The sequence below is a fragment of the Macaca nemestrina genome, chromosome 11 (genome assembly GCF_043159975.1).
Source record: "Macaca nemestrina isolate mMacNem1 chromosome 11, mMacNem.hap1, whole genome shotgun sequence".
NCBI classification, from domain to species: Eukaryota; Metazoa; Chordata; class Mammalia; order Primates; family Cercopithecidae; genus Macaca; species Macaca nemestrina.
The window spans coordinates 68753795-68780888 of NC_092135.1; the positions used below are offsets into that span (position 1 = coordinate 68753795).

Sequence of the window (27094 nt, forward strand, 5' to 3'; positions counted from 1 at the left end):
AAACAAGGACGGGCAAGAGGCTTCCTTCCTCCCCTACTCACCATAAAGGAGAAAGAGAGGGATGTCCTCAAAGCTGGACGGACTCAGCTTCAGCTTGCGATACCTAGCCTTGCAGGAGATTTCTTCTCCAACGAGATTATTTTATTGGCTAAAACGTTAGGGGTGTTTTGAACTCTGGGGTCAAAGGAGGAAATGGTTGTAAATGTCTCAATCTCGTGCCACAGGTGAAATAAACGAATCTTCCTTTCCAGGGAATCACGGGTTTTGGGAAAAGGTTGAGGAGACAGGGCGAGCGGGCGTCTCTGCTGGACAATGAAGACCGAGGGGCGCCGGGGATGTGTTGCCTCCTCCCTCCTGTCTCCTGCCCCGTGGCTCTTGAATGATTTAGCACTGGCACCTGGCTCCCTGATTGGTGCGACCGTCTCGTTTAGGGAAGGCTCTAGGAGGGCTGGTGGATGGAATTCCGAGCTTCACCTGGTTGCGCCGAGCAGCTGCCGGTTGAGTGGTTTCGGGGGGACGTTTCCTACGTGGAGCAGGCACTCCCAGCCTGACCAGGCCCAAGCCTCAGTACCCAGTGCTGCAGTCACCGCGCGCCCCGCCGTTTAGGATGTTTTTGTGTCCTTAAAAAGTGCCCAGGATTTTATTGTCAGGAGAGGACAAGGCGACAAAACAGTAGTTTCTTTAGTACCAAAGGCAACGCGATTATTTCAAACCCAACAGCGAGATCCCTCTTGCTAATCAGACCGTAACTGCCCAGGGCGGACCTTCGAGATCCCTCTTGCTTATCAGGCCATATCTGCCCAGGGCGGACCCTTCGATCTCCCTCATGGAACTCTCTGTGATTTATAACATTTTTTTGTGTTTCCATTGTGTTGTAGTGAAAGGTGATAAGGCATTCAAAGAAAACGGACGGGCCTCGGCTGAACCAGTGAGGCCCCAGACGTGCGCATAAATAACCCCTGCGTGCTGCACCACCGGGGGAGAGGGGGAGGACCACGGTAAATACCTGTAGAGGAATCACTGCCTACACAGTGTTACCCAGACACGCACAGACATCAACCTTTTTGCCCTAAAGAAAAAGAAACGGGGGGAGAAGAAAGGCGAGAATTTAAACTAGTGACAGGGCGGTGAGGCAAGGCATGAAAAGGCAGGCCGGCGCGTAACCGCCTGGCCAGCAGCTCCAGGTGTGGGCTCCTCTCCGGCGCTGGAGGAGAGACCCGGGAGCGCAGGGCCGGTCGGTCTCTGGGCTCTTGGCGCCCTCTGGTGGGAATTTCTCCATCAACGCATTTTTAAGGCGAGGGGCTTTTCCCAACGCAGCGGTTCTTTTAACCGTGCCTAAATATTGCAGTGGGAGAATCCTTAAAGCGCGTGAAATCGAAGGGGAAGTGGGCCAGGGCAAGGGGCATTGGTCCGCCCCTCCCGGGGCACCTCTGTGCACGGGTTCCCCATGCGCGTGCAGCGGCGCTCGTGCGTGTCATCAACCTTCAGACGTGATTAATCAGGAGGCCTTCTTTTCCCATCACCAAGGGGGCCAAAACGAGGAGCGAGCGCATAGCTAAAGGGACGTGGGGTCATTTTCTCTGCCGGTGGCACTGGGTAGCTGTGGCCAGGTGTGGTACTTTGATGAGGCCCAGGGCTGGATGAGGAAACTAATTCCTCGGTGGTCTGAGAGATCTCCCCTCATTTCTGCCTCCTTTGCCGTTACAACAATCCCGGCTCCGTAGAGAGCCAACGAGGACACGACCCAGAGCGCGCTTTCGCTCAAGGAAGCGTCGCAGGGTCACAGATTTGGGGGAACCCCGGGGAAAAGGACTGAGGCAAAGCCGCTGCTGGTCTCCGACAAGATATGGGAGGGGGAGGGGAAATGGGAGAGGGGAAAGGAGGGGAGGGAAGAAGAAACGCTCAGAAAGGCAGAATTCTTCGTAGGAATTATCTTTTCCCTCCTCTCACCCGACAGCCTGACTATTTCCAAAGGAAAAAAAAAAAGCGTGTTGAGTACGTTCTGGATTACTCATAAGACCTTTTTTTCCTTCCGGGCGCAAAACCGTGAGCTGGATTTATAATCACCCTATAAAGCTCCAGAGGCGGTCAGGCACCTGCAGAGGAGCCCCGCCGCTCCACCGACGAGCTGCCCCCGCGAGCAACGGCCTCGTGATTTCCCCGCCGATCCGGTCCCCGCCTCCCCACTCTGCCCCCGCCTACCCCGAAGCCGTGCAGCCGCCTCTTCGAATCTCTCTCTTCTCCTGGCGCTCGCGTGCGAGACGGAACTAGCGAGAACGAGGAAGCAGCTGGAGGTGACGCCGGGCAGATTACGCCTGTCAGTGCCGAGACGAGCCGAGCGGATCGCTGGGCGCTGTGCAGAGGAAAGGCGGGAGTGCCCAGCTCGCTGTGGCCGAGCCGAGGTGGGTAAGCGAGCGACCACCTGGACTTCCCAGCGCCCATCCGTGGCTGTTCAGCCAGGTCCTCTCCGCCCGCGGCTTCTCAACCAACCCCATCCCCGGCGCCGGCCACCCACCCTCCCGAAATGAGCGCTTCCTGCCCGCCCTAGTCCCTGCTCTCCATGGGTGCGCTGCGCAGGGACCCCCACCCTCCACCCCGCCCTCGTCACTCTTCTTATCTCTGCCCGCCGGATTCAAGCCCCGGGGACGCACAGAGGCTGAGGCTCTACTTGAAGTGGGGCAACAGCGATTTTCCCTTGAGCTTCCATGCTGCGAGCGCCTGTCCATCCAAAGGGCGCCTGACCAGCAGCAGCCAAAGGCGCTACTAGGAGCGGTAACCTGTTACTTTCCCAGCGGCCGTGGTCGACCCGCTGCCAGTGTTGCTGTGCGAGTGCTCGCGCGGGGCTAGGTGTGAGGTCGGAGGGAGGGTGTGGAGGCGATAGCCGATGGGTGCTTCTCTGCAGGGTCCTCGATCTACCCAGATTCTCCCGCACTCTCTGTCCCAGGGCCTTCGGGAGCCAACGCGCCAGCGCCGAGAGTCGAGCAGGGGCGCCGCGCAAGATCTTTGTCCCCCGCCTCCTGCGCGCTGCGCGCAAGTTCGTTTCCCCGGTGACGATCCCCATTCTTACCTACCCCACCCTCTCTGGATCTGCACCGCGAGGTCTCTGGGGTCCTCAAGGGGCTAGGTAGAGGAGAAACGCTGAAACCGGACCGAAACCTCGCCCTAGGCTTAGCGATGGCTAAAAGCCGGTAGGGATAAGAGGGAGACAAGCAAGGTTCCGACTCGCTGTTTTCTGGCTGTCTGGAGTGCAAGGTGACTGTGGTTCTTCTCTGGCCGAGTCCGAGGGAGAACATAAAAATATGGGCCTTTTTCCCCCTCTCACCTTGTCTCACCAAAGTCCCTGGTCCCCGGAGCAGTTAGTGCCTTTCTTTCCAGGGAATTAGCCAGACACAACAACGGGAACCAGACACCGAACCAGACATGCCCGCCCCGTGCGCCCTCCCCCCGCTGGCCCGCACGCCGGTGCTGAGTGCCCAGTGGGGCTTGTAGCGGCTCGGCTGGAAAATCGCTCACTGAGCGCTCCCCTGTACTCCTAGCCCAGTCCCCCACACCCCCGCGTCTTGTACTGGCCTTGGACCCCCGCCTCGACCCTGCCTTGTGTCGGCGCTTCACTCCAGGTCGCGCCAATGCACCGCCAGACTCGAGACCGACCCAGGGCTACGCTGCCCGCGCCCCAGTACCGGAGCTAACGTGCACGTCTCCTCCGCTGCCCCCACCCCCGTGCACCCCGACCAGGCAGGCTCGCTGCCCTCCCTTCTTCTTGTCTCTCCAGCGCCGGATCTTCAAGGGGAGTCGTCCGCGCCCCCGGCTGCTCAGTCCCTCCGGTGTGCAGGACCCCGGAAGTCCTCCCCGCACAGCTCTTGCTTCTCTTTGCAGCCTGTTTCTGCGCCGGACCAGTCGAGGACCTCGGACAGTAGAGGCCCCGGGACGACCGAGCTGATGGCGTCTTCGACCCCATCTTCGTCTGCAACCTCCTCGAACGCGGGAGCGGACCCCAATACCACTAACCTGCGCCCCACAAGTAGGTCCCGCCCCAATTTTCTGTCAAATGAACTGCGGGGAAGATGGGGGCGCTGGGACGTCGGGAGGCTGAGCTGGCGGAAAGGAAAGAGGGAGCGCGGAGATAATGGAGGCTGGGAAATAAATGGGGCTCTGACCGGGTCCCTGCCAGAGGTCATTTGGCTGTCAGGGACGCTAGGTGACTCCCAGGGCACCGGAGAGCGAGGACCACACAAGGTCCGAGTGGCGGCGATCGTTGAGGGCTTCGCGGCGGCGGAGGGGCGCGCAGCCAGTGTCGTTTTTATTCTGTTGTGTGTGGTTTCTTTGCTTCGTGGGACGACAGGGGTCAGGGCACGGGGCGGAATGAAGAGCTGGGAGCCCCAGCAGGAATAAGAGTTTTCAGTCCCCGGCTTTCGTTGAGCCAAGATCTAACCTCCTCCTTTCCCCCTGCGCTGTGCTCAAAGTCTGTAATCAGCGGAAATTTGGACGTTAATTGCAGCGTTTAGAAAACTCAGGGTCCCTAATTGCTCCAAATTTGCATCAAGCTATTGACGAGTTAGGGAGAAGCCAGGGGCGGGAAAGGTGCATAAAACTGAGACTGAGCCTTGACATTTCATACAATTAATTACATCTCAGAGACATAAATAAATAAATAAAGCGGGGAACGGGCAGCATTCTGAGTGGCAAGAGATGGGGAACTGGGAGGGGGCAAGAAGATTTATCATAGAGAGGAGAGAGCACCTCTCTCTCCTTACCCCAGGCAAGAGATCTGTCAGGAGGTGACACGTCCCGAAAAGAGAGAAAGAAAAGAGATGCCAGATAAAAGAGGGAGAAGGATTTATGCTTCCCTGTCTTAAGTACTACAGGCTCCTCAACCCGTTTCCAGAATCTATCTTTAATTTTATTTCCTACCTCTGTAAAGGCCTGAGATGAGAAAATTGTTTTTCTTTTTCCTTGTTGGAGTGAAGAAGTGTCTCCTGACCCTACCCCCCTAAAAAAAACTATCAGCTTCAGACTGTAAGGGTTCCCGCTCCCCTCTTTATTTATTTTGTTTCTGAGATGTAATTAATTATATGAATTTCCAGAATTTGTATACAGAAAGGGCTTAAGAAGGACAATGTGGTTACAGGGAGTGCTTATTGATGTGCTTTTATGGCACTTTATATTTGACAAAATAAGTATCCTCATCAACGAGGTGGGGATTATTACCGGAAAGCCCCTTTAGACGCTGGCATTTGTTCCCGGGCAGGAGGTCCTGTGTTAAGTCCTCAGGTCTCATTCCAATTTCCTTTGCAGCTCCCTCTTCCCGCCACCCAGGAGGGATACAATTACCCACACAACAAAGAGGGGCTCGGGAGAGTCGCCAGCCCTGGTAGCATATGAACCAGGCACCGGCGTTGGAGCTGGTCAGGGCAGGGCGGGAGGAATGCGAGGCCTGCGCGCCTTTGTGTGTTGCTTTCGCCTTGATGGATTTCTTTTCTGACGCTTTCCACATTTCCTACCCCCTTTTGCCGCCTGGGGGTGGGAGTGGGGGGTTAGCAGGCAGTTGTGTTAATTTACCCTTCATTCCCGGCGCCCCTACTTCCCGGTGACCGCCAGTCGCCAGTGCAAACGCCCAGTCACAGGTAGGAGACCCAACAGAGGCGATGACCTGAATCCGCACGTGGCCTGGTTTGCCTCGAAGCTACAAAAGAGAGCCGGGGACCCTGCTGTGAAAGAGCAAGCAGCACGTGTCCCAGGCACACTGTTGCGGGCCCTTAGCCTAGCTAAGGCATCCGCACCCCAGGCTTCACAGGAGCGCTGGGCGCTCTATCCACTCTCACCCTCCCTTGCAGATAATACCCTTGCCCACCCAGCTAGCTCCACTTCTCTGCCCCTTTAGAGTATCCTGGGAGGTGGCCTTAGTGCAGGCAACCTTAGGCACTCTCTTGTTCCAGCAACCCTTGGGTGGGACTTGGAGCCCTCCTTGTCCTCAACCGCTAGGTCTTCCCGACCCTTGCTACATCAAAGGGGCTCTCTCGCTTGCTCTCCCCGTCTCCCCTTCCCTTTCATTGCAGACCCCAATTTTGAAAGGCAGTGCAATGTATCTGACCTACAACTTCCCTGCTGAGTGACCTTGGAAAACTCATGTAACCTCTCTGAGCCTCGATGTTTTTTCTTTGTCAAATGACTCTTAGATCAACACTCCTGCCAGTTTCATAGGACTGTTACAAGAATTAGATGAGATGATGTTTAAAGTGAAAGTACTTTATCAGGTCCAAATAGCTCTTTATCCGCCAGGTATTATTAGGGTTTCGCTTTTGCACTGATTTCCTGTCTGTCACTGGAACTCCATCTGTGAGATGTCTCACCGATGTCAGGCTGTTTCTTCTCCCTGCTGGGGCTATGTTGTGCTTCGGGTTTAATTGATGTCACTCTCCTTATCGCCTGCAACACTTGTGTGAAGCTGGAGGCACCAGGAAGGGTAGGGTAAGGGATGGGAGTGCTTGGAGAGCTTTGCTTTGAGAGATTGGAAGGGGATTTCGTGCTGGGCTCACCACACCAGCCTGCCTGGGGGCTTAGCGGGGATGGGGCTGCTTTCCACGCTTCTTGCTGGAAGTTGAGCCCGGAAGGCAGCAGGTATACCTTGAGGGGTTTGAGAACAGCCTGGAAAAGAAGGAAAATCCAGCAGCACCCCCACCCTCAGTTGTGACTCAGAGGAAGGGTGCTTGATTCCATTTACCTGTGCCTGCTCCAGACCCAAGATGTCAGAGGGAAGGGTTAATGAGGGGCAGGTTGGGAAGAGGGGCCAGGGATGAGGAGCCGAGGCGCACTATTGTCTTCCCCACTCCCCGATCTGACTGAAGAGCAGCCATGCGAGCCCGATCATCTAGTCAAATACTATTTTTCACCCAATTAATTCTTGAACTCTTCCGCGACCCCATTTCATGCCAGTTTATTTTAAGCTGCCACTAGGCTGGAGACCCGCCAAGAAATTATGAGACGTTTCGGTCCCAGATGCCTGTGTTCCCTTTCTGGGCTGCTGTGGTCGCCCTTTGAGTCTGCGGGGCCTGGCCAGTGGGTGTTGGGTAGTTTGAGTCTGTGGGGCCTGGCCCTTTCCGTGTGGGTCAGCCTTCACCCAACTCTGACCCCACCTCCGGGGCTGCCGGGTGGGGGTCGCTTGGGGGCCCGGAGGGGTGCTGGGTGCCCCACCTCTCAGAGACACCATTCTATATTTGAAGCCAGGAGTAAGAAAGGAGTAAGATGGGGGCTCAGAGGGTATGCCTGTCGGCTCACAGATTTGGCTCCTAGCTCCTTTCAGGAAGGAGCTTTTAATGAAGAGCTCTGGCAAAGACCTCATCCTTCCCCAAGAAAACCACTGCCCTCCACCCATTTCCCCACGGTCGGACCCTCCCTGACAGCACCTCTCTCCCTCTCTCTCGTCCTAGCGTACGATACCTGGTGCGGCGTGGCCCATGGATGCACCAGAAAACTGGGGCTCAAGATCTGCGGTAAGTGACAGGGCCCGCTGGGGCCCGGCTGGGCGGCAAGGCGCGCAGACCTTTTGGGCTTGGGAGACCGGGACGCAAGCGGAGGGGAATCCCGGCTCTTGGGTCTGATTTTCTAAAGTAATTACAGCCAGCACAGCCAGCGACGACGCTCCCGTACAGGCCCTGACCCTCCTCTGCCCGCCCCAGACCCGGTCCCCAGGGGTCTTTTCCTCTGGAGTCCCCAATCCCCAAGACCCCGTGGAGCGAACGCCGGGTGTCCTGCCTGGGCGCAAAAGCGGGAGGAAAGCGCCCCCGCGCGGCAACACCACTTTCCTAGCCCCGTGCACAAGCAGCTCCCACCCGGTGCTGTGCACTCTGCCCGCGCGTCCCAAAGGTCGCGTAGAAAAGGTGAACTGATCTGGCTTGCTGGAGAGCAGACCAAAGGCGCGGTATCTGCCTAAAGCTGTAGCTGACACGTTTCCCCCGTCCCCTATTTCATCGCCTACCCCTCACTCACACCTCCACCCGCGGTTGGGTAGCGTTGAAAGTGGTCTCTCCACCTGGAGGGGTTTTGCCCTGAGATGTCAGAACGGATTCAAGTTTCTTTCTTTGGGGCTTCGGACGCTAGAGAAAAGGATTGCCTGAAGCCCTCCATGACCTGCCTGAGGGAGGCACGAGGGTTTGCCTGGCGTATCCTTGAAGGCGACGAGGGAAGGGAAAGGGGACGAGCAGAGACAAGGAGTCGCAGGGGGCGAAAGGACCGGGCGGTGCCGGATGAGATTTGCCGGGAAGGAAAAAAATAGATCAGGGAGCTGGAGAGGAGAAAGAACTGCTCTTTGGAGACAGGAGGGTCTGAAATGAAAACGCCCAAGGGATGTAGTTGTTTTTTTTGTTTGTTTGTTTTTTGTGTTTTTTTTTTTTTTTAAGGAAAAAGGGAGATTTGTTCGAAGGGACACAGCTGAGTGACTCCGGCTGAACAATAAGGACTTGCTTTCCTTGCTACATTTCACCGTCTAAAATTCTCTAGCCTTATCGGGCCAGAAAATACGGATGTCCCCGGGCAGAGGTTGGAGAGGCGGGGGAAGATTAACGAGGGGCTTATTAAAGAGCCATCCGTCAGCTGCTGCGCGCGGGAGATAGCGGCAGAGCAGGCGCAGGACACGCCCGCCGGCCCGCCCCAGCCCCGGAGCGCCGAGAGCCGCCCGCCGCCTGGGTGCTCTCTGCACCTGATCTTCCCAGCCTCCCTGGGTCCTGGGGCGAGGGCGGTGACAGTTTGCAGTCAGAGCAGAGTAGCCGCTTTGGGGAATTACTCCCTTCCCTGCTTGGCTGCGCCGCGCCTTCCCTGCGTTTCTGGGGCTCTCTCCTCTAGACCCTGGGACTTGGTGTTTACCGAGGAAGGGGCGCTGGATTCCTAGACCCAGCCATTTTCCACCGAAAGCCCAGCCCTGCCGCCGGGTGGCCTGGGGGTTTGGCCTTCTCCCCAGCATGGGACGCCCGCCCGTGGAGCGAGGCCAGGGCTGCATCCCTGTGCTGGGGCGGCCTCCGACTGGAGCTTTGTTCTATAAATAGCCCCGTCCCACTCCCACCCCCACCTTCACTCCCACCTCCACCCCCACCCTGCCGCCATTCTGGGCTTAATGGCCCGTTTCGCGCCAGGTCCCTTCGGCGGCCGCGGCGCTCGGCTTCTGCAGCCGTCATTGTCATGCAGCCGGGCAGGCAGAACTGAGCGAGCCCCGGGCGCCCGCCGCAGCCGAGGACAGGGTAGGGGCAGGCTCTGGGTGAGGGCTCCTTACCCGCGGCGCCTGACCTGCTGAGGGTGGGGGGCAGCCCTCATTCACTCCCATCTTGCCCCCTACTGTCCCCTGCTCCTCTGGCTGCAGGCGTTCCACTTCCGCGGGAATAAAAGGTCTAAGTGCTTCTTATGGGGACATACCCGACAAGTTCAGAAAGGGTAAAGAGGAGGGACAGAGTGGGGCTTCGCTGGGTCCGGAAATAGGGAACCAACCCGGAGCTGGCCTCAACTCCCCCTCCCCCACTGTCAGCCAAAGCCAGGAGGGAGAGCTCCTGGGGGCTACAGTCCTCAGAGTTTCCTCCCCGTTTCTGCTCCCCACAATCCAAGGTAGTCTGTTGAAGGGAAATTGCCTTGGGCTAAAATGCTCTGCTTTTGGGGCCACAGGTTAGGAGGCTTCCCATTAGGTTTGATTCTGAAAGAAAACAAAACACTAAGAGGATTTATTTTCCATACCTTGAGACAACTTTGGCTTTCCATTTTAAGCTAGTGGAGGCAGAGTGCAGTCTTTCGTGTTGGCCGTAGGTAGGTCCACAGCTCCCTGCCTTCCTACACACACACACACACACACACACACACACACACACCCCTCCCTTCATCCCTGGAGGGATGGACCTGGAGGGTCCCTTCTTGACTTGACACCATCCAGGTTGGTTTGCCCTTTCACATTAAGAGAGCAGAGGAACTCATGGTCCTCTTCCCATTTCCAAACCTATTATCCTGGATGACTCTCAGAAGCACCCTCAGTGCCTTGCCAAAATATTCAACCCCCACCTACTCTCCCCCTGCCCTTCCCCAAAAGCCACGGAATGAAGCTGCAAGGAAGGTCCTGGGCCCCACTAGTGGTAGGTACCCTTAGCTCTGGAGGCAGAATCCCCCAGGGAGAGTAATCAGCTAGAAGAAACCCATGGTCTTGCCAAGAGCTAGAAAGTAGCTGTAGGCATGGTGGCATGACCTAAATACAATGAGTTGCAGGGATCCCTAAGTTCTGGCTCCGGGCTCTGCTAACTTCCCAGGGTGTCCTTGGGCTTCCATCACTTATTTCTTACTGCCAATTACAGCCCCTGAACTGTTTTATTTAGCCTACACTGTGTGTGTGTGTGTGTGTGTGTGTGTGTGTGTAATTTTGTATCAAGTGCCAAACCTTAAAAATAGAAAGATTTCAAGTGTTCTCTTTTTCTGGTTTCTCTTGAAAAAAATGGGGGGTGGGGGAACATGGCAGGTGCTGTTAGCCAATGAAAATCAGAAAAAGAGGTCATGGTGGCTCACATCTATAATCCCAACACTTTGGGAGGCCAAGGTGGTAGGATCATTTGAGGCCAGGAGTTTGAGACTAGCCCGAGCAACATAGGGAGACCCCATCTCTACAAAAACTTTTTAAAAATTAGCCAGGTGTGGTGGCCGCATAGCTGCAGTCCTACTACTCAAGAGGATGAGGCAGGAGGATCACTTGAGCCCAGGAGTTTGAGATTACAATGAGCTATGATGGCGCCACTACACTCCAGTCTGGACAATAGCAATAGAGTATGACCCTGTCTCAAACAAACAAAAAAAAAAAACAGAAACAAAAAATGAAAAAGAGCCCCTCCGTCTATGCATATGCAATTCCATGTCATAGCTTGCTGAACACAGAATATGCTGGGCTTCAGCTCCCACATGCCCTGTTGGCCATAGGTGCTTATGCCATGCACAGCTCAAAGCCCCACTTGGCAACAACTGGCTGGAGCCAGGAGCTTTCTAGCTACACATACGTGTGCACACATGCACACGCACATACACATACACACTCTCTCACTGGGCCCCATAAGCCTTTGAGCTTGGCAGCAGGGGTGAGGAACCCGCAGCAGGAGCTCCCCTCAGCTCAGAGGTGGAGTCATGACTTCTCCCCTTGCAGCCGGCCAGTGTGCTAGCACCCAACCAAACAACTGCAGCTTTGCCTCTCCTCTGCTTTCCTCTTTGCCTCTAAGAATGTAGAGCTCTGTGACCAGTTACTCACAGGCTTAAAGTAAGTCCTCAAAGCTGGAGTGTAGAGCAAGAGGGAGTACATTCAGCTTCATTCTCTGGGGCCCCTTCTTACAGGACCCCTTGCTAGCCAGGGAAATTGTCAAGGCACTGACCTCCATGTCATCCACCACCTCTTCATCCTTGGAGAAGCAGCTCCTTCCAGGGCATCTCAGAGCCAAGGGAAGCCTGGATCACCTACCTGTCTGAGGATCCCAGTATTTTAGAAAACAAACACCTTCCTAAACAAAGTGAAAGACATGACAATGTATATTACATGTTTAGACTAGCAAATTAATTGTTTTTAACATAAATTATAATGCAGTGTAAGTGTGCTATTCATAAAATAATTACAGGATTTAGAGAGGATTCTGATTCCTAGTACATTACTGGAAGTGCAGCCCAAGGAATGGGATGCAGGTTTAAAACTGTGTCATAGGGCCGGGCACGGTGGCTCACACCTGTAATCCCAGCACTTTGGGAGGCCGAGACAGTGGATCACCTGAGGTCAGGAGTTTGAGACCAGCCTGACCAACATGGTAAAACCCCCGTCTCTACTAAAAATACACAAATTAGCAAGGCATGGTGGTGGACGCCTATAATCCCAACTAGTCAGGAGGCTGAGGCATGAGAATCACTTGAACCTGGGAGATGGAGGTTGTGGTGAGCCAAGACCATGCCACTGCACTCCAGCCCAGGCGACAGAGTGAGACTCCGTCTCAAAAAAAAAAAGCTGTAGCATGATGATCATCCGTCAGCCTCATCAGGGCATCTCTGGGAGAGCCTGTGTCAAAACCTCAAGCCGAGTTTCTGCTTCCTGCAGCTGCCCAGAGGGAAGGGGCTTCAAGGTGGGGAGACTCAGGGAGTGAGTCAGAAGCCTAACCAGACATCAGGGACAACAGAGTGGCGGTTCAGCTGGGTAGAACCTCACTGCATGAGGCCACATGGGTTTGATCTTTCAAGTCTGGCAAATTCCACAGCTCAATATTCTGGGACGAGGGGAGCAGTCTCAGAGTTCAGGTGCCATCTGATCCTGCATCCCTCTGGCAAATGAGCGCTGGCTCCCGGCTCTGGACTTTGAAGATTTGGAGGAGGAATTCAGGAAGTAGGCAAAGAGATATGGAAAAGGATACAACCCCATCTTTATACCCAAGTGTAGAGCTCTATTATAGTGTATTTACCCCCCTTCTCATGTCCTTTGGGCTTTAGTGATAAATGTAAAAGGTGCTGGGAACAACAAAAAGCTTAGTGCCTCTGCTTTCCCATTCTTCCCTCCAGAAATAGCCCCTGGCTCCCTTGTGTGGGAGGATTCTAATCACCGCAGCCTTCCCATGCATCCCTCCATCTCCCACCCATCACAGTTGAATTGTGTCCTGGGAAGCAAAGCTGAATTCTCCAGATTAACTTGCCTTTTTGCACCTCTTGGGACTTTCTTCCAAGTCTGCCTTGTGACACATGACTCTCCAAGGATCTTGGTATTTACAGAGACAGCTTTGGGGTCACCAGAAGTTTGGAACATTTTTCTCTTTTCAGTGTATTGCCTTTTGGGATAAGACTAAGGCTGAATTGAAGGAGGAGAAGCCAAGGGAAAGAGCAGGTGTGCGGGCCAGGAGCCCCACAGGGGACGGTGGAGATGTGGAGGGGAGTATGCTCTACACTGGCAGGTTCTCCTGCCCTTTTGGCTCAACTCTCCTTCCCCGTTTGCTGCTGGAGTTTGTCCTGCTGGCCTCAGGCAGAAGAACTTTCCACTCCCTCCGAGGGGTGATGAGGCACTGAGAATCCTGCCCTGGGCTCAGATCCCTCCTGTCATCTCTGTGGAGTTCTTGGATGACTATTTTTATTCCAGCATTGGTCACCATCTGGCAGGCTTGTAGGCTCCTAGAGGGCAGGGGATCTGTCTCACTCAGTTTTATCGGTCCCCCATCCTAGATGCTTAGCAAAGTGCTTTTGTACAACAGGTGCTCAATAAGTACTTGTAGAATTAAATGGCAACACATATAAGATTGAAGCTTTTTTTTTGTCTCGCAATACCTTTATTCGAGGAGAGGGGGTGGTACAAGAAAAGCTGCATTCAGGTTTTCATTCAGAAAAATACCACTTACGTTCAACCCTGTGAGCATTACCTGGTGCTGGAGGAAAGTGTCTGCCCGAATCCTCATTGTTGGACCTCACTCCTTCTCCTTCTGCTGTCCTCACCCCTCCTCCTTCTGCTGTCCTCCCTCTGCAGTCCTCACCCCCCTCCCTCTGCAGTCCTCACCCCCTCCCTCTGCAGTCCTCACCCCCTCCCTCTGCAGTCCTCACCCCCTCCCTCTGCAGTCCTCACCCCCCTCCCTCTGCAGTCCTCACCCCCTCCCTCTGCAGTCCTCACCCCCTCCCTCTGCAGTCCTCACCCCCCTCCCTCTGCAGTCCTCACCCCCTCCCTCTGCAGTCCTCACCCCCTCCCTCTGCAGTCCTCACCCCCCTCCCTCTGCAGTCCTCACCTTCCTCCCTCTGCAGTCCTCACCCCCCTCCCTCTGCTGTCCTCACCCTCCTCCCTCTGCTGTCCTCACCTTCCTCCCTCTGCTGTCCTTACCCCTCTTCTTCCCTCTGTGGTCCTCGCTGTCCTTCTTCTGCTGTCCTCACTCTTCTCCCTCCATTGTCCTCACCCTCCTGCCTCTACTGTCCTCACCCTCCTCCTCTGCTGTCCTCACCCCTCCTCTTTCCTCTGTTGTCCTCATCCTCCTCCCTCTACTGTCCTCACCCTCCTTCTGCTGTCCTCACCCTCTTCCTTCTGCTGTCCTCACCCTCCTCTCTCTGCTGTCCTCACCCCTCCTCCCTCTGCTGTCCTCACCCCTCCTCTTCTCTCTGCCATCCTCACTTCTCCTCTCTCTGCTGTGCTCACCCCTCTTCTTCCCTTTGCCGTCCTCATCTCTCCTCCCTCTGCTGTCCTTGCCCTCCTCCCTGTGCTGTCCTTGCCCTCCTCTGTCTGCTGTCCTCACCCTCTTCCCTCTGCTGTCCTCATCATCTTTCCCCTGCTGTCCTCATCTTCCTGCCTCTGATGTCCTCATCCCCTTCCCTCTGCTGTCCTCACCCTCTTCCCTCTGCTGTCCCCACCCTCCTCCCTCTGCTGTCCTCACCCCTCCTCTTCCCTCCATGGTCCTCACTGTCCTCCCTCTGCTGTCCTCCCTCTCCTCCCTTTGCTGTCCTCACCCTCCTGCCTCTGCTGTCCTCACCCTCCTCCCTCTGCTGTCCTCACTCCTCTTCCCTCTATTGTCCTCACCCTCCTCCCTCTGCTGTCCTCACCCTCCTCTCTCTGCTGTCCTTACCCTCCTCCCTTTGCTGTCCTCACCCTCCTGCCTCTGCTGTCCTCACCCTCCTCCCTATGCTGTCCTCACCCCTCCTCTTCCCTCTATTGTTCTTGCCCTCCTCCCTTTGCTGTCTTCACCTCTGCTGTCCTCTGCTGTCCTCACCTCTGCCATCCTCTGCTGTCCTCACCCTCCTCCTCTGCTGTCCTCACCCTCCTCCTCTGCTGTCCTCACCCTCCTCCTCTGCTGTCCTCACCCTCCTTCTCTGCTGTCCTCACCCTCCTCCCTCTGCTGTCCTCACCCTCCTCCTCTGCTGTCCTCACCCTCCTTCTCTGCTGTCCTCACCCTCCTCCCTCTGCTGTCCTCACCCTCCTCCCTCTGTTGTCCTCACCCTCCTCTTCTTCGGTCCTTGCTCTCCTCCCTCTGTGGTCCTCACCGTCCTTTCTCTGCTGTCCTCACCCCTCCTTGTCCCTCTGCCATCCTCACCTCTCCTTCCTCTGCTATCTTCATCCTCCTCCTTCAGCTGTCCTCACCTCTCCTCCTCCCTCTGCTGTTCTCTCCTCTCCTCCTTCTGCTTATACAGCCCATGAACAGTGCTGGCAGCATCTTCTCTGATTGTGTCCCCTCCTTTAAAGCCCTATCCTGGGGCTGGTCACTGGAGTGGAAGCTGTCCAACTTACTTAATTGTGAGTTCACTGTCACATTCAGAGAGGAGAATGGGCTTCACTTACTGTTTTTCTCTCTTGCATGACTGGGTCTTTGCCACTGATGACACTTGGCACTGCCCCCCCTCCCTGCCTGAAGGTGAGCGGTGCCAGGGCCACTATATTTAAAACGCAGACACTCACTTCTCTTCTCAGAAGAAACAAGAGCCCTGCTTGGAGAGTTAATTCGCTCCGCAGCTGACCCTCAGGGGCTGGGCAGTTTGCAGCACTCTCTCTGAGCAGCTTTTTGTGCCATAGGCTTCTTGCAAAGGACCAACAGCCTGGAAGAGAAGAGTCGCCTTGTGAGTGCCTTCAAGGAGAGGCAGTCCTCCAAGAACCTGCTTTCCTGTGAAAACAGCGACCGGGATGCCCGCTTCCGGCGCACAGAGACGGACTTCTCCAACCTGTTTGCTAGAGGTAGCCCCTGCCCCACTCCTGCCCCATGCTAGCCAGTAGATTTCTTATTTGAGTTTCTTGACTGTTTCCTGCAATTTTACTTCTTTTATCAAGAAATGTCATTATTCTCTCTGAACCCACAAGAAACTGCTTTTCTGACTTTGGGGGAATATAATTGACTCCCTCTCTCCCTGCTGCCCAGGTCTCTATCATTTTGGAAACTGGATGAGGGCAGTCAATAAAAGTCAACTCTAAAGACACTCGAGGGAACAAATATGGATTCATAGACTCAGAGTCGAAGGAACCTTACATATAAGAAAATCTAATGATTTCCTTAATAACATTTATCCTGCAAGACTGGCCACACACATACACACAAAATCACACTGTGGGAAGTTGCATGCTGAGCCTCGTAACCGAGTGTCCTGGAACTTGTTTTCCTTTCGGAGATGTTTCACTAACCCCTGCTGCCTCACAACTCTCGTCTCACGAGGTGCTTTACCAGTCTCTCCCAAACAGCTCACAGGTAGATCCACTGCCATCCCCTTCCATGAACTTCCCACAGGGCCACAGAAGGCAGACCAGAGTGTTAAACAATATGTCCCTAGAACCCTGGAGCTAACCCAGGGAGCCACAGAGAGTATCGTGCACAGTTGCACAGCCTGCCTATGAGCTACAGAATTGGGCCCCTACAGCTTTTTTCCCTGCCTAACCTCTAGCTTGACTACTGCAGAGCCTGAAACCCAAAGTCACCTCTGGATATCTGAAAGTCCAGGCCCAAAAGGATGAGGTCAAGAAAGAGGCAGGGGTTCCCTGTCCCACCTTCTTGAGCCCCATCTTCCAGCTCCAGTTTCCTGTCTAAGGACACCGCCAAGAACCACCCTCTTCAGGGGGGACCTCAGGCTCTACCCAGAGAGGACTTACCCTCTGATGCCAACAAACCAAGCACATCACAACACTAAACCAGATGGACAGGGACACATCTAGTCCCAGGGGAGCACGACAGATGCCCCCTCCATCACACTCCTCACAGATGCCCATTCAACCTGCAGATGACAACCGCAGTTGCAGGTTGTTCAGGACATCTCAGAGCACTTCCTTCCACATCTGAGCAGCCTGTCAGAAAGGCTGTGAACTCCCAGGAAAACATGCCAAACTTATGTGCATGTGCATTTTTCTGGGGTATGTGCATTTTTCTGGGGATGTGGTACATCAGATTCTCAGTGCACATACATATCCCGGAATGAAATCAGGCCTATGCAGATAGCATGATTAATATTAGGGGTCTCTGGGCTGAAGAAATCTAGATATGAGTCAGGTGATAACCCTTCATTGCTCTCCCAAATTCAGATCTGCTTCCGGCTAAGAACGGGGAGGAGCAAACCGTGCAATTCCTCCTGGAAGTGGTGGACATACTCCTCAACTATGTCCGCAAGACATTTGATCGCTCCACCAAGGTGCTGGACTTCCATCACCCACACCAGTTGCTGGAAGGCATGGAGGGCTTCAACTTGGAGCTCTCTGACCACCCCGAGTCCCTGGAGCAGATCCTGGTTGACTGCAGAGACACCTTGAAGTATGGGGTTCGCACAGGTAAGGGGGAGAATCGGGTGGACAGGTAGTGGCAACTCTGCCCTCCATCTCACCCTTGCCAGTTGTAAGGATATCAAACTTGTGTTGGAGGAAAAACACAGCCCTGGTGAGAGAAGGCGGCAAAGCACCCAGTGACCACAAGAACAAGCTTGGGCAGTAACAGTTGGTGGAGGGACCTGACCCAGGCAAAAGTTCATCAGCATATATCATGGTAAAAGTAGATAAAAAAGATAGAAATACTTGGTGCTAGGTCAAGTTCTGTATAAAGAGTTTTCATTCTGGCCAAGCACAATGGCTTATGCCTGTAATCCCAGCACTTTGGGAGGCCAAGGTAGGCAGAACACTTGAGCTCAGGAGTTCGAGACCAGCCTGGGCAACATGGTGAAACCTTGTCTCTACCAAAAAAAAAAAAAAAAAAATATATATATATATATATATATATATACACATACTAAAATTAGCTGGGCATGGTGGCATGCACCTGTAGTCCCAGCTACTCAGGAGGCTGAGGCCAAGAGGCAGAAGCTGCAGTGAGCCAAGATCTTGCCACAGCACTTTAGCCTGGGCAACAGATCGAGATCCTATCTCAAAAAAAGAAGAATTTTCATTCTTGGATTTAGGCTATTCACAACCTAAAGAGAGCAGAATGACCCATCCTCTGCTTCTTTTCTTGCGTCCATTTTCAGGTCTATTTCATTCTGATAAATCGTGCCCTTGCCTGTCCCTGACACTGGGGAGAATTGGGCTATTTCCCCTCCCTTTCTGTATTAGTTTCCTAGGAATGCCTTTATAAATGACCACCCATTGGATGGCTCAAAACAATAGAAATTTGTTCTCTCACAATTCTGGAGGCTGAGTTTAAAATCAAGGTGCTGGCTATGCTCTCTCTGATGGCTCTTGGAGAGGATCCACCCTTGCATCTACCAGGTTCCAGGTGTTGTGGATATTCCTTGGCATTTGTTGGCTTGTAGATGCGTCACTCCAACCTCTGCCTTCACTTCACGTGGCCTTCTTCCTGTGTGTGTGTCCAAATTTCCCTCTCCTCATAAGAATGCCAGTCATTGGATTAAGGCCCACCCCAATCCAGTATGACCTCATCTTAACATGTTTACATCCGCAAAGACCCGATTTCCAAATAAGGTCACATTCACAGGAACCAGGGATTAGGACTTGAACACATCTTTTGGAGGAACACAATTCAACCCATGACACCTTTTACTGGCTAGGCCAAAAAGACACATGCACACGCCTTCTCATTCTACTGCAACTTCTGGAGCTTTGGACACTCTGAGTCACCAAATTCTATTTCCAGTGGGAGTCCTTGAGGATGTCCTCTTGCCTCCTTTTCATGTTCCAGGAGCCCTCTCTAATCAGCAATCCTCATCAAAGCAGTTGCTTTCCAATTACCTCAAGTTCAAGGACTTTGGGGCCTCTGAGATGCTTAGAAACAGCTCAGACTGGACTAAGCCCAGGAGTGACGCAGTGGTTTCTTCTCCCTATAACTCTCTCCACACTACAGTCTGGCTTTCCTGAGCTCTCAGGCAGACAGATCTAGAAGAACTGACCATCCCATCCCTAGCATAGTTGCCACCACAGGGAAAACCCCAAGGTCACAACTGGCAATCCTATGTTCTTTCTTCTTGTCTCTCCTTCTTTATTTTCCCTCTCATTCTTCCTCATCATTTGAAGATAGATTTAAGACTGAGACTAGGAGGCTGGTGGTGATTGAGCTGAGTAAGACTATTGGATGTCAAAAACAAAGTGTTATAATGAAATAATGATGCTGGCCAAAGATGCTTTTTAAAATGAGGAATCCCAGAGAGCTGCTGAGGTCTGCCAACACCACTGGAATAAGTGTAGCTTCATTAAATAACTGCTGGATACACAAGACTCAATTATATGTACAAAGTTTATGTTGTTTGATTTTTAAAGAAAAGCACTCTATCAATTTACAATTAGTTACTTCTCATCTTGGTCAGATGGCTAATCTATTCCTGGTGGAAAACAAATAGTGTTATTTGGCTGCATTTTAAAAAGAGTCAGAATTCCCCAAGTATGTTTAACTTGACTTGCTTTGGTCTGATATTTTGAACTTTGTCAATTTGCTCTACACTTTCTCAGAGAGATGAGAACTACGTCATTTTATTATGAAAGTCCAGAATGGCGTTGTCCCTCAAATACAAATACATGATACATGATTTTGTCATAATATCATCTAATATAATCTACAAAACCAAAGCATCTTGCGGTCAGAGAAAGCACTGACAGGCCTGGCCTGGTGACTCCCACCTGTGATCTCATCACATTGGCAGGCTGGCAGGTGGGTCACGTGAGCTCAGGAGTTCAAAACTAGCCTGGGCAAAACCCCATCTCTACCAAAAATACAAAAATTAGCCGGGCGTACTGGTGTGCACCTCTGATCCCAGCTACTCTGGAGGCTGAAGTGGGAGGATTGCTTGAGCCCGGGAGGCAGAGGTTGCAGTGAGCTGAGATCGCGCCACTGCACCACTCCAGCCTGGGTGACAGCAGGACCTGTTTAAATAATAATAATAAATAAATAAATGAAAGGCCAGGTGCTGTGGCTCACGCCTGTAATCCTAGCACTTTGGGAGGCCGAGGCGGGCGGATCATGAGGCCAGGAGATCGAGACCATCCTGCCTAACACGGTGAAACCCCATCTCTCCTAAAAAATACAAAAAATTAGCCGGGCGCGGTAGCAGGCGCCTGTAGTCCCAGCTACTGGGGAGTCTGAGGCAGGAGAATGGCATGAACCCGGGAGGTGGAGCTTGCAGTGAGCCGAAATTGCACCACTACACTCCAGCCTTGGCGGCAGAGCGAGACTCTGTCTCAAAAAAAAAAGAGAGAGAGAGAGAGAAAGCATTGACTGTTATTAGTCCAGTGTATGAACCCACTTAGGTACTTAGGCTGCAAACATTCATTTTTGTTCCTCAGAGTTGCTTCTTGAAGCAGATATTTGTCTTTACAGAGTTCGCAGTCTTCCAAGCAATGTGAAACCTCCTGCTATATCTCAGGATGCTGGCGCTGATAAAAGCATGCTGTTGCTGCCACGTCAAAACAGCTCCTGGTTGCTGATGTGGAATTTAAGCATAGATAAGGAGCAATAGGGTAAACCCCACAAGTAGCTACAAACAGTAGAAAGTATTTTTTCAAGGATATGAATGCATCAATGGGCTCAGCCAAAATAATGAATTGGGTTTTAATAGTGAAAACATACTGATCTGGGTATAGTCTGTGAAGAGATGATAATGGCATTTAGAAATTTCTCTATAAATTAATAAAAGACTTATTTTAAAAAATGAACCAGCATACAGAGATTTCCCATTAACTAACAGGCACTAGTCAGCCTTCAGCCACAGCAGCTACTTTAAGTGATTTGTAGATATGCTGGACTCCCTTCGTTGTTCTTTTTTAAATGTTTTCTTATGGAAAATTTTAAACTTATACAAAAGTAGAATCCTATAATGAACCCTATATACCTAATGCCCTGCTTTATTATCAGCTTTTACCTGTACCGCCATCCATTCCCCATCACCTACATTACATGAAAGTAAATCCCCAACATAATATTATTGTATCCATAAATATTCATTCATTTTTTTTTCTTTTTGAGTTGGAGTTTCACTCTTGTTGCCCAGACTGTGGTGCAGTGGCGTGATCTCGGCTCACTGCAACCTCTGCCTCCTGGGTTCAAGCAATTCCCCTGCCTCAGCCTCCTGAGAAGCTAGGATTATAGGTGCCCGCCACCATGCCTGGCTAATTTTTGTATTTTTAGTAGAGACGGGGTTTCACCATGTTGGCCAGGCTGGTCTCGAACTACTGACCTCAGATGACCCACCTGCCTTGGCCTCCCAAAGTGCTGGGATTCCAGGCATGAGCCACTGCGCCTGGCCCAATATTCATTCTTAAGAATTTTTTTTTTTAAATCCACAATGTCACTGTCATACCTGGAAAAAAATTTAAAGCTCCTTAATGAAATATTTAGTCAGTTTTCAAATTTCCAGTTGTATCATGAGCATCATAAATGCTTTAATTTTGTCAAACTAATTTGAATCAGGATCCAAATAAGTTTCTTACATGCAATTGTTTGCCATGTCTCCTAATCAAGGGATCTCCCCCTCCAACCCTTCTTTTTTTTTTTCTTGTAGTTTATTTGTAGGAAAGCTTTACTTTAAAAAATAATTCTTTCCTTCTCCCTCTACCTGAATTTAGGCCATGAGCGGCCCAGCACCGTATCTATCATCTGTTATTTTCATCCAACATAGAGAATTGAAATTGAAATTGAAACTTTTTACTTAATAGAAATTCTGGTAGATATAAGATTTGGGGGCTCAAGGTTGTAACCATAAACTAAAAATAAGATTTTGAAGGACTTTGTGTCCTTTATATTTTAATTGACAAAGAGATACTGTTTCACTTTGTGTTAATCTCTCTTTGTCCATCTTTTGTCTCTGCCAAACTGTATGGTTTTGATACATTATCAAATACTGTGACTGCATTTATTTACCATTCAGTCTTGTCTTAAAATGAAGTGTATATTGTTAAAAGTTTTTAAATGGATATTGCATATATATTTTAATGACTTTCAATAAAATGTGTTGTTTAAAAAGACCTCAGATTCTGTTGGCAATGAGCCAAGTCGAGTAACATGGAATCATTTCACTAGGATAGTCCACATGAATATCTAGAATATGGCCCCATACTTAAACTAAGTTTACCAGTTATGCTTCTTTTAGTTTTCTCTAAAAACCAGTATCATTTTGTGAGGGCTCTTAAGATGCAGAGGTTGGTATCTTCTGATATAAGAAGTCATAGTCCAGATGTTCTGAATCACATCTAGGGAAGAATAAAGATTCTCAGAGAGGAGAGTTAGACCAGGAACATTCTAACACTAGCTCTCTGACCGTTTTTGTTTTTGTTTTTTTCAGAAGCAAAGGCAATTTCCACTGGAAACACAGCAGTCAGCATATCTTTCTAACACCAGTTCCCAGCCACACGTCCCTAGATAATCTATTGCGTTGACTCCTTCCTGACAGCTGAGCCAAGCCTGCTGATGTGGAGTTGAGTTTTCCATTGAATGCTAAGTTGGCAAAAACTTGGCAACAATCCTGAATTTGCTGAGAGCAAAGCCTGTTAAAGCATACTGTGGGTTGCACAGGGATTTAGAGTTGTGTAGCAAAAACAATTACCTCACCAACAACTCAATGAGTGAAATAGGCTGTGACTGCCCATTTCACAGAGGAGAGCTAGGTTATCTCAGCCATAAATTTAATCTGAAGGTCACCTGACTATATATATATTGGCAAAACACATCGAAACACAAAACACTGGAAAGCATGATTTGTTTCATGATATTAGATGTTATTCTTTAAAAGCATGATGCTTTAGAAACATAGAAGTTTGGGGGACATCATGAATGTTAATGGTTGGTATGGGGTGGGTCAACTTGCCCTTCCTTCTTCAATATCCTTGAGCAGCCTTATTTGACATATCACTGGGATGCAAGCCCCATCAGTGTGACCCAGTGGGGCAGGCCGTTTGCCTTGAAGATAGGTTGAGAAATCTGCATTTGTCTTGATGCTTTTCTGTTTCCTCTCTAGGTCATCCTCGATTTTTCAACCAGCTCTCCACTGGATTGGATATCATTGGCCTAGCTGGAGAATGGCTGACATCAACAGCCAATACCAATATGTAAGTCCCATACGTTTTCATATAAGCGACCCTGATGTATGACTACGGCTTGTTGCTTTAAATGTTCAATTCCAGTGGTTCTATTTTATTAAAGTTGCCCTGGTCATTTTTTCTCTTAAAATCTTTAGGTTTAATCATAGTTCTGATTTAATGGTAAATACTTGATAAACTATTGTTGAATTTAATAATGGAATTTAAGAAGAACATGGTCATGAGAAATAATAACTCTGACTTCCAAAATGTAGTGTTGAAATTTCATGTTAAAAGATCCATTTCTCTTAATGTGTGTATCTAAAGAGGTTATGTTTTGAGGTATGATCTTGGTTTTACCTTTTTCTACCCAAGCACATTGGTCCTTATCATTTAGATCATATTTCTTCCATAATTAAAGCAGCCATAAACCACAAATCAATTTGATCAACCTACTGCTTAACTAAAAATTCTAAAACAAAATTCAGCCAGTACTGATACAGTATATATTCTTTTCAAAATAAGTGATTGTTTTTCTAAACGTGACATTGTTTTCATACTTGTTTGTATAGGCAAAGCCTTTCTTTGTTTCTAAGTTCTTGAAAATTTACATGAAACTGACTCTAAGGTCCTGTATGGTATGGGCACAAGTTATACCTGGGTAGTCTTATAGCAGTCACCCCAAATTTTTCTCTACATACATGTGCTCTCTTTTAAGAAAATGTCAGATTACAAATCGATGGAGGGTCATCAGAGTACTGCCTTTGCTCTCAACACTACTGACAATGTTTTACCAGTATCTATACATCCAGACAATGGCACCACATTCTATTAAAGTATCCAAAGGAAAACAATAAAACAAATTATCTTATAATAATCTTAAAACAACTACATAAGAATTATATGGGTGTCCGTCACTGTGGAAATATTCAGAAAATAGCCACTCACTTTTTAAGTTCATAGAAAAGTAGATTCCAAGAAATGAATTTAGGTGAAAGGGTAGGATTGCTTAAAATGAGAAATTCCATTTGATATCAAGATAGAATGTAAATTATTGAAGTTTAAGGTATTCTGTTTTTCTTAAACTGCTCTCAGCCAGAAAACCTGAAGGGCATTTAAAATTATATAGTGACCCATGTGTATTCTAAAGCTATTTAATGCTGTGACACAAAATACGTAACTATATTCAGAAAAGTTTCTATTAATTAAGAATTCCTGTTTTCTTGGCTAATTTAAAACAACAGTGACAAATTTTAAAGAGCAAATGTGACAAGTGAAGCCTTTGGTGCTAAAAGGCATAAAAGATTAAACTGATCGAAAAACTAAAATGATTTTCATGCTCCCTCCTTGCAAGTCATGCTTAGCTTCATGGAGTGTCCATGTTGGGTCACTGAGATTTGAAAGGGCCAAGAGGAATACAGGTCAAAGATACAGTTGCTTGGAATTTGAACAAAAAGCTCCATTTAGCAATCTTTACCGTATTGTGATTTTTGAGATAAAAATATACCAGCCAGCACAGACATCATAGTAAAGTTAATTATAGTTTGAGAAAAGACATTAATGCTTAATTGTAGTATCTAGCACTAAGGAACAATTTAAATTAGGAAATATAGTTGTTTTTAACTCAACTATTTGGAAAATAAGTGAGAAAAACAGAGTAAAAAATACATATCTATTAAAATCCAAGTACCCATATTAATATAGGCCCTGAATTTACTCAGCACCTTTAAGTGTGTGTTCTGCAGGGCTCTCAGCTGCTTTTTCCATGTATATATATGTCTTCAGTCTCAAGGTAAATAAGGGACCTCCCCCCTTTCAACCACTTATGACCAGATGTTCCTCAACCAGAAAAATCCCACAAATTCTCCTTTTTTGGCATGTGTTCATAAAACCGAAGTCTTTTACTCTTCTCTTAGCTCAGCCGCAAAACACTAAAATGTGTCCCAGCCATCTGAGGTCAAGGCCAATCCAACTAAATGACATGTAGTAATTGCAGCTGTACTGAATGGGAGATATTTATAAAATATGATCTGATTCCAACAGATCGATAGAGAAAGTTATTTAAAATAGCAAAATAGTTTCTGTCAGTTCTAGAGACAGGCATTGTCTAAAGAAGTAATAACTATTATCTAGAAATTGTTCTAAGCCAGTTCCCCTGGAAGATCATGAAATGTGGCAGCACTGTCAGGAGCTGAGGCAAAATTTGCTCCCTGTGACAATTCCTTCTCCGATTGGGAACAGTGTTCAAAATAAGTCTGGGAAAGAATGGCAAAAGGATCTTTCTATGGCAGTGCAGGATTTATTTAGTGATAATGCCTGGTTTTTGGTCCTGTACTCCCATTGAGTTTAGGTGACAGCTGACATAGAAAATAAGAATTATATTCCTCAGTCATAGCCTCTTTAAATGATCCAATAACCTGACTCAGGTGCAAAGTGCAAGGTGTCTGACTATTAGAATAGAAAGACCATAGGTTGGGCGCGGTGGCTCATGCCTGTAATCTCAGCACTTTGGGAGGCCGAGGTGGTGTGGGTCACCTAAGGTGGGAGTTCGAGGATGGTGAAACTCTGCATTTACTAAAAACACAAACATGAGCTGGGTGTGGTGGTGGGCACCTGTAATCCCAGCTACTCAGGAGGCTGAGGCAGGAGAATCGCTTGAGCCTGGGAGGTAGAGGTTGCAGTGAGCTGAGACTCTGCCACTGCACTCCAGCCTGGGCAACAGAACGAGACTCCATCTCAAAAAAAAAAAAAAAGAACGTCTGTGTCCATGCCTTTATACCTGCTTTTGCACATAGCTTTGCAGTATATTCTTCTTCTAAGCAACAACTCAGTGAAGATCCAAAAAAAACTTCATAAATGTGTAGTTGTCCAAGGCACCTACAGCTCTTTTCTTCCAAAACAGGGCCACCAAGCACAATTGTGCAGGTTGAGCAGGGCCTGAGTAAATAACAGCCTGCCCTCAAACATCTAATGGCAATACATAATCTTAATGGCAAGATCTATCATAACCCTTTGCTACGAGGTTATGATTTCAACCATCTAGCACTTTATTTTCATAGAAAATATCCAGGAGAAATTCTCTATGGGAGTTATTCATCATTTTACACCACTGGGCAGGTCATTAGAGAGGAGCCTGCGGTAAGCAGTTCTCGTTTGTCATGGAAAAGCAGCTGTGACATACGTAGACTTGGAATTCTGATGAAACACACTAACTTGGAGATCTTAAAACAAATCACTGAATTTCTCTGAACCTCAGTTTCCTCATCAGGAAAATGGAGGATAATAGTATCCATCCTACAGAGTGGTTCTGAAGACTAAAAATGGCTCCAGTCCTAAGTGCCTAGTGTATACAAGGTACAGTGTGTGCACCTAGGAAAGGCAACCACCGCACAGTCACTGTTGCTATGTGAGACCCTCCTGACTCTTTTATTTCCGTCTCTCATCATCTGGATAGTAGAGTGTTTCCCTAAGCTCCCCTCAGCTGTGTTACCTTTTAAAGTGAAGATGTGCTACCTGCCACATCTTTTAGGAGAAGAGGTCAAGAGGAGTATCAGGATAGAGTCAGCATGGAAGATTATTTCTCTCATTAAAGAAGTTCCCCATTTGACAGTCACTAGGGATCCAGATTTTGTGTGCCTTTCTAATCCCTATTGTAGCACATGGCTCCCATCCTCAAAGTTGCATTATGGTACAGGCTGGCTGCTGGAGCTCCAGCCACCACTCCTGTGTTCCAGAACTCAGAAAGGAGGGAGGGAGGGAGGGAAGAACGAAGGGAAGGGGAGGGGAGGGGAGAGTAGAGGAGGGGAGGGGAAGGGAGGGGAGAGGAGGGTAGGGGAGGGGAGGGGAGAGGAGGGTAGGGGAGGGAAGGGACAAAAGAGACATACTCCTTTTTGATTTAAAAAAAAAAAAAACCTTCTCAGAAGTCTCATACATTTCCATAAAGCCTCTTTAGCCAGAACTTAGTCCATGACCACACCAAAAAAGGGTAGAAAATATAGTCTTTGATCTGAGTGAACAGCAACCCTAAATAAAATTTAACAAAGCAAGGGAAAATTGATATGGCTAGCAACAAGCAGACTCTGCCACACAAGAACTACAGCTTGTTGACAGTCAATTTGCCTTCGCTCTGAGTGAACCCCTCTGGGAAGGTGAGTTGAACCCCTGAAAAAGGGCTGACTC

General features: G+C 49.7%; 1 protein-coding gene across 2 annotated transcripts in view; it reads left to right on the plus strand.

The window, feature by feature from the left end:
- Nucleotides 1-2144: 2144 nt before the first annotated feature.
- LOC105483256 (glutamate decarboxylase 1) overlaps nucleotides 2145-27094 on the plus strand; it is a 46152-nt gene continuing 21202 nt past the window's right edge. The window contains exons 1-6 of one of the 2 annotated variants that reach the window (XM_011744029.2): nucleotides 2145-2402; nucleotides 3877-4021; nucleotides 7428-7490; nucleotides 15506-15664; nucleotides 16994-17236; nucleotides 22855-22945. In XM_011744029.2, coding sequence (XP_011742331.1) covers nucleotides 3940-4021; nucleotides 7428-7490; nucleotides 15506-15664; nucleotides 16994-17236; nucleotides 22855-22945 — 638 coding nt within the window. In that variant the 5' untranslated portion in view covers nucleotides 2145-2402; nucleotides 3877-3939. Of the gene's footprint in view, nucleotides 2403-2755; nucleotides 2773-3876; nucleotides 4022-7427; nucleotides 7491-15505; nucleotides 15665-16993; nucleotides 17237-22854; nucleotides 22946-27094 lie in introns of those variants that run through there. The other variant, XM_071072920.1, reaches the window with a different exon arrangement.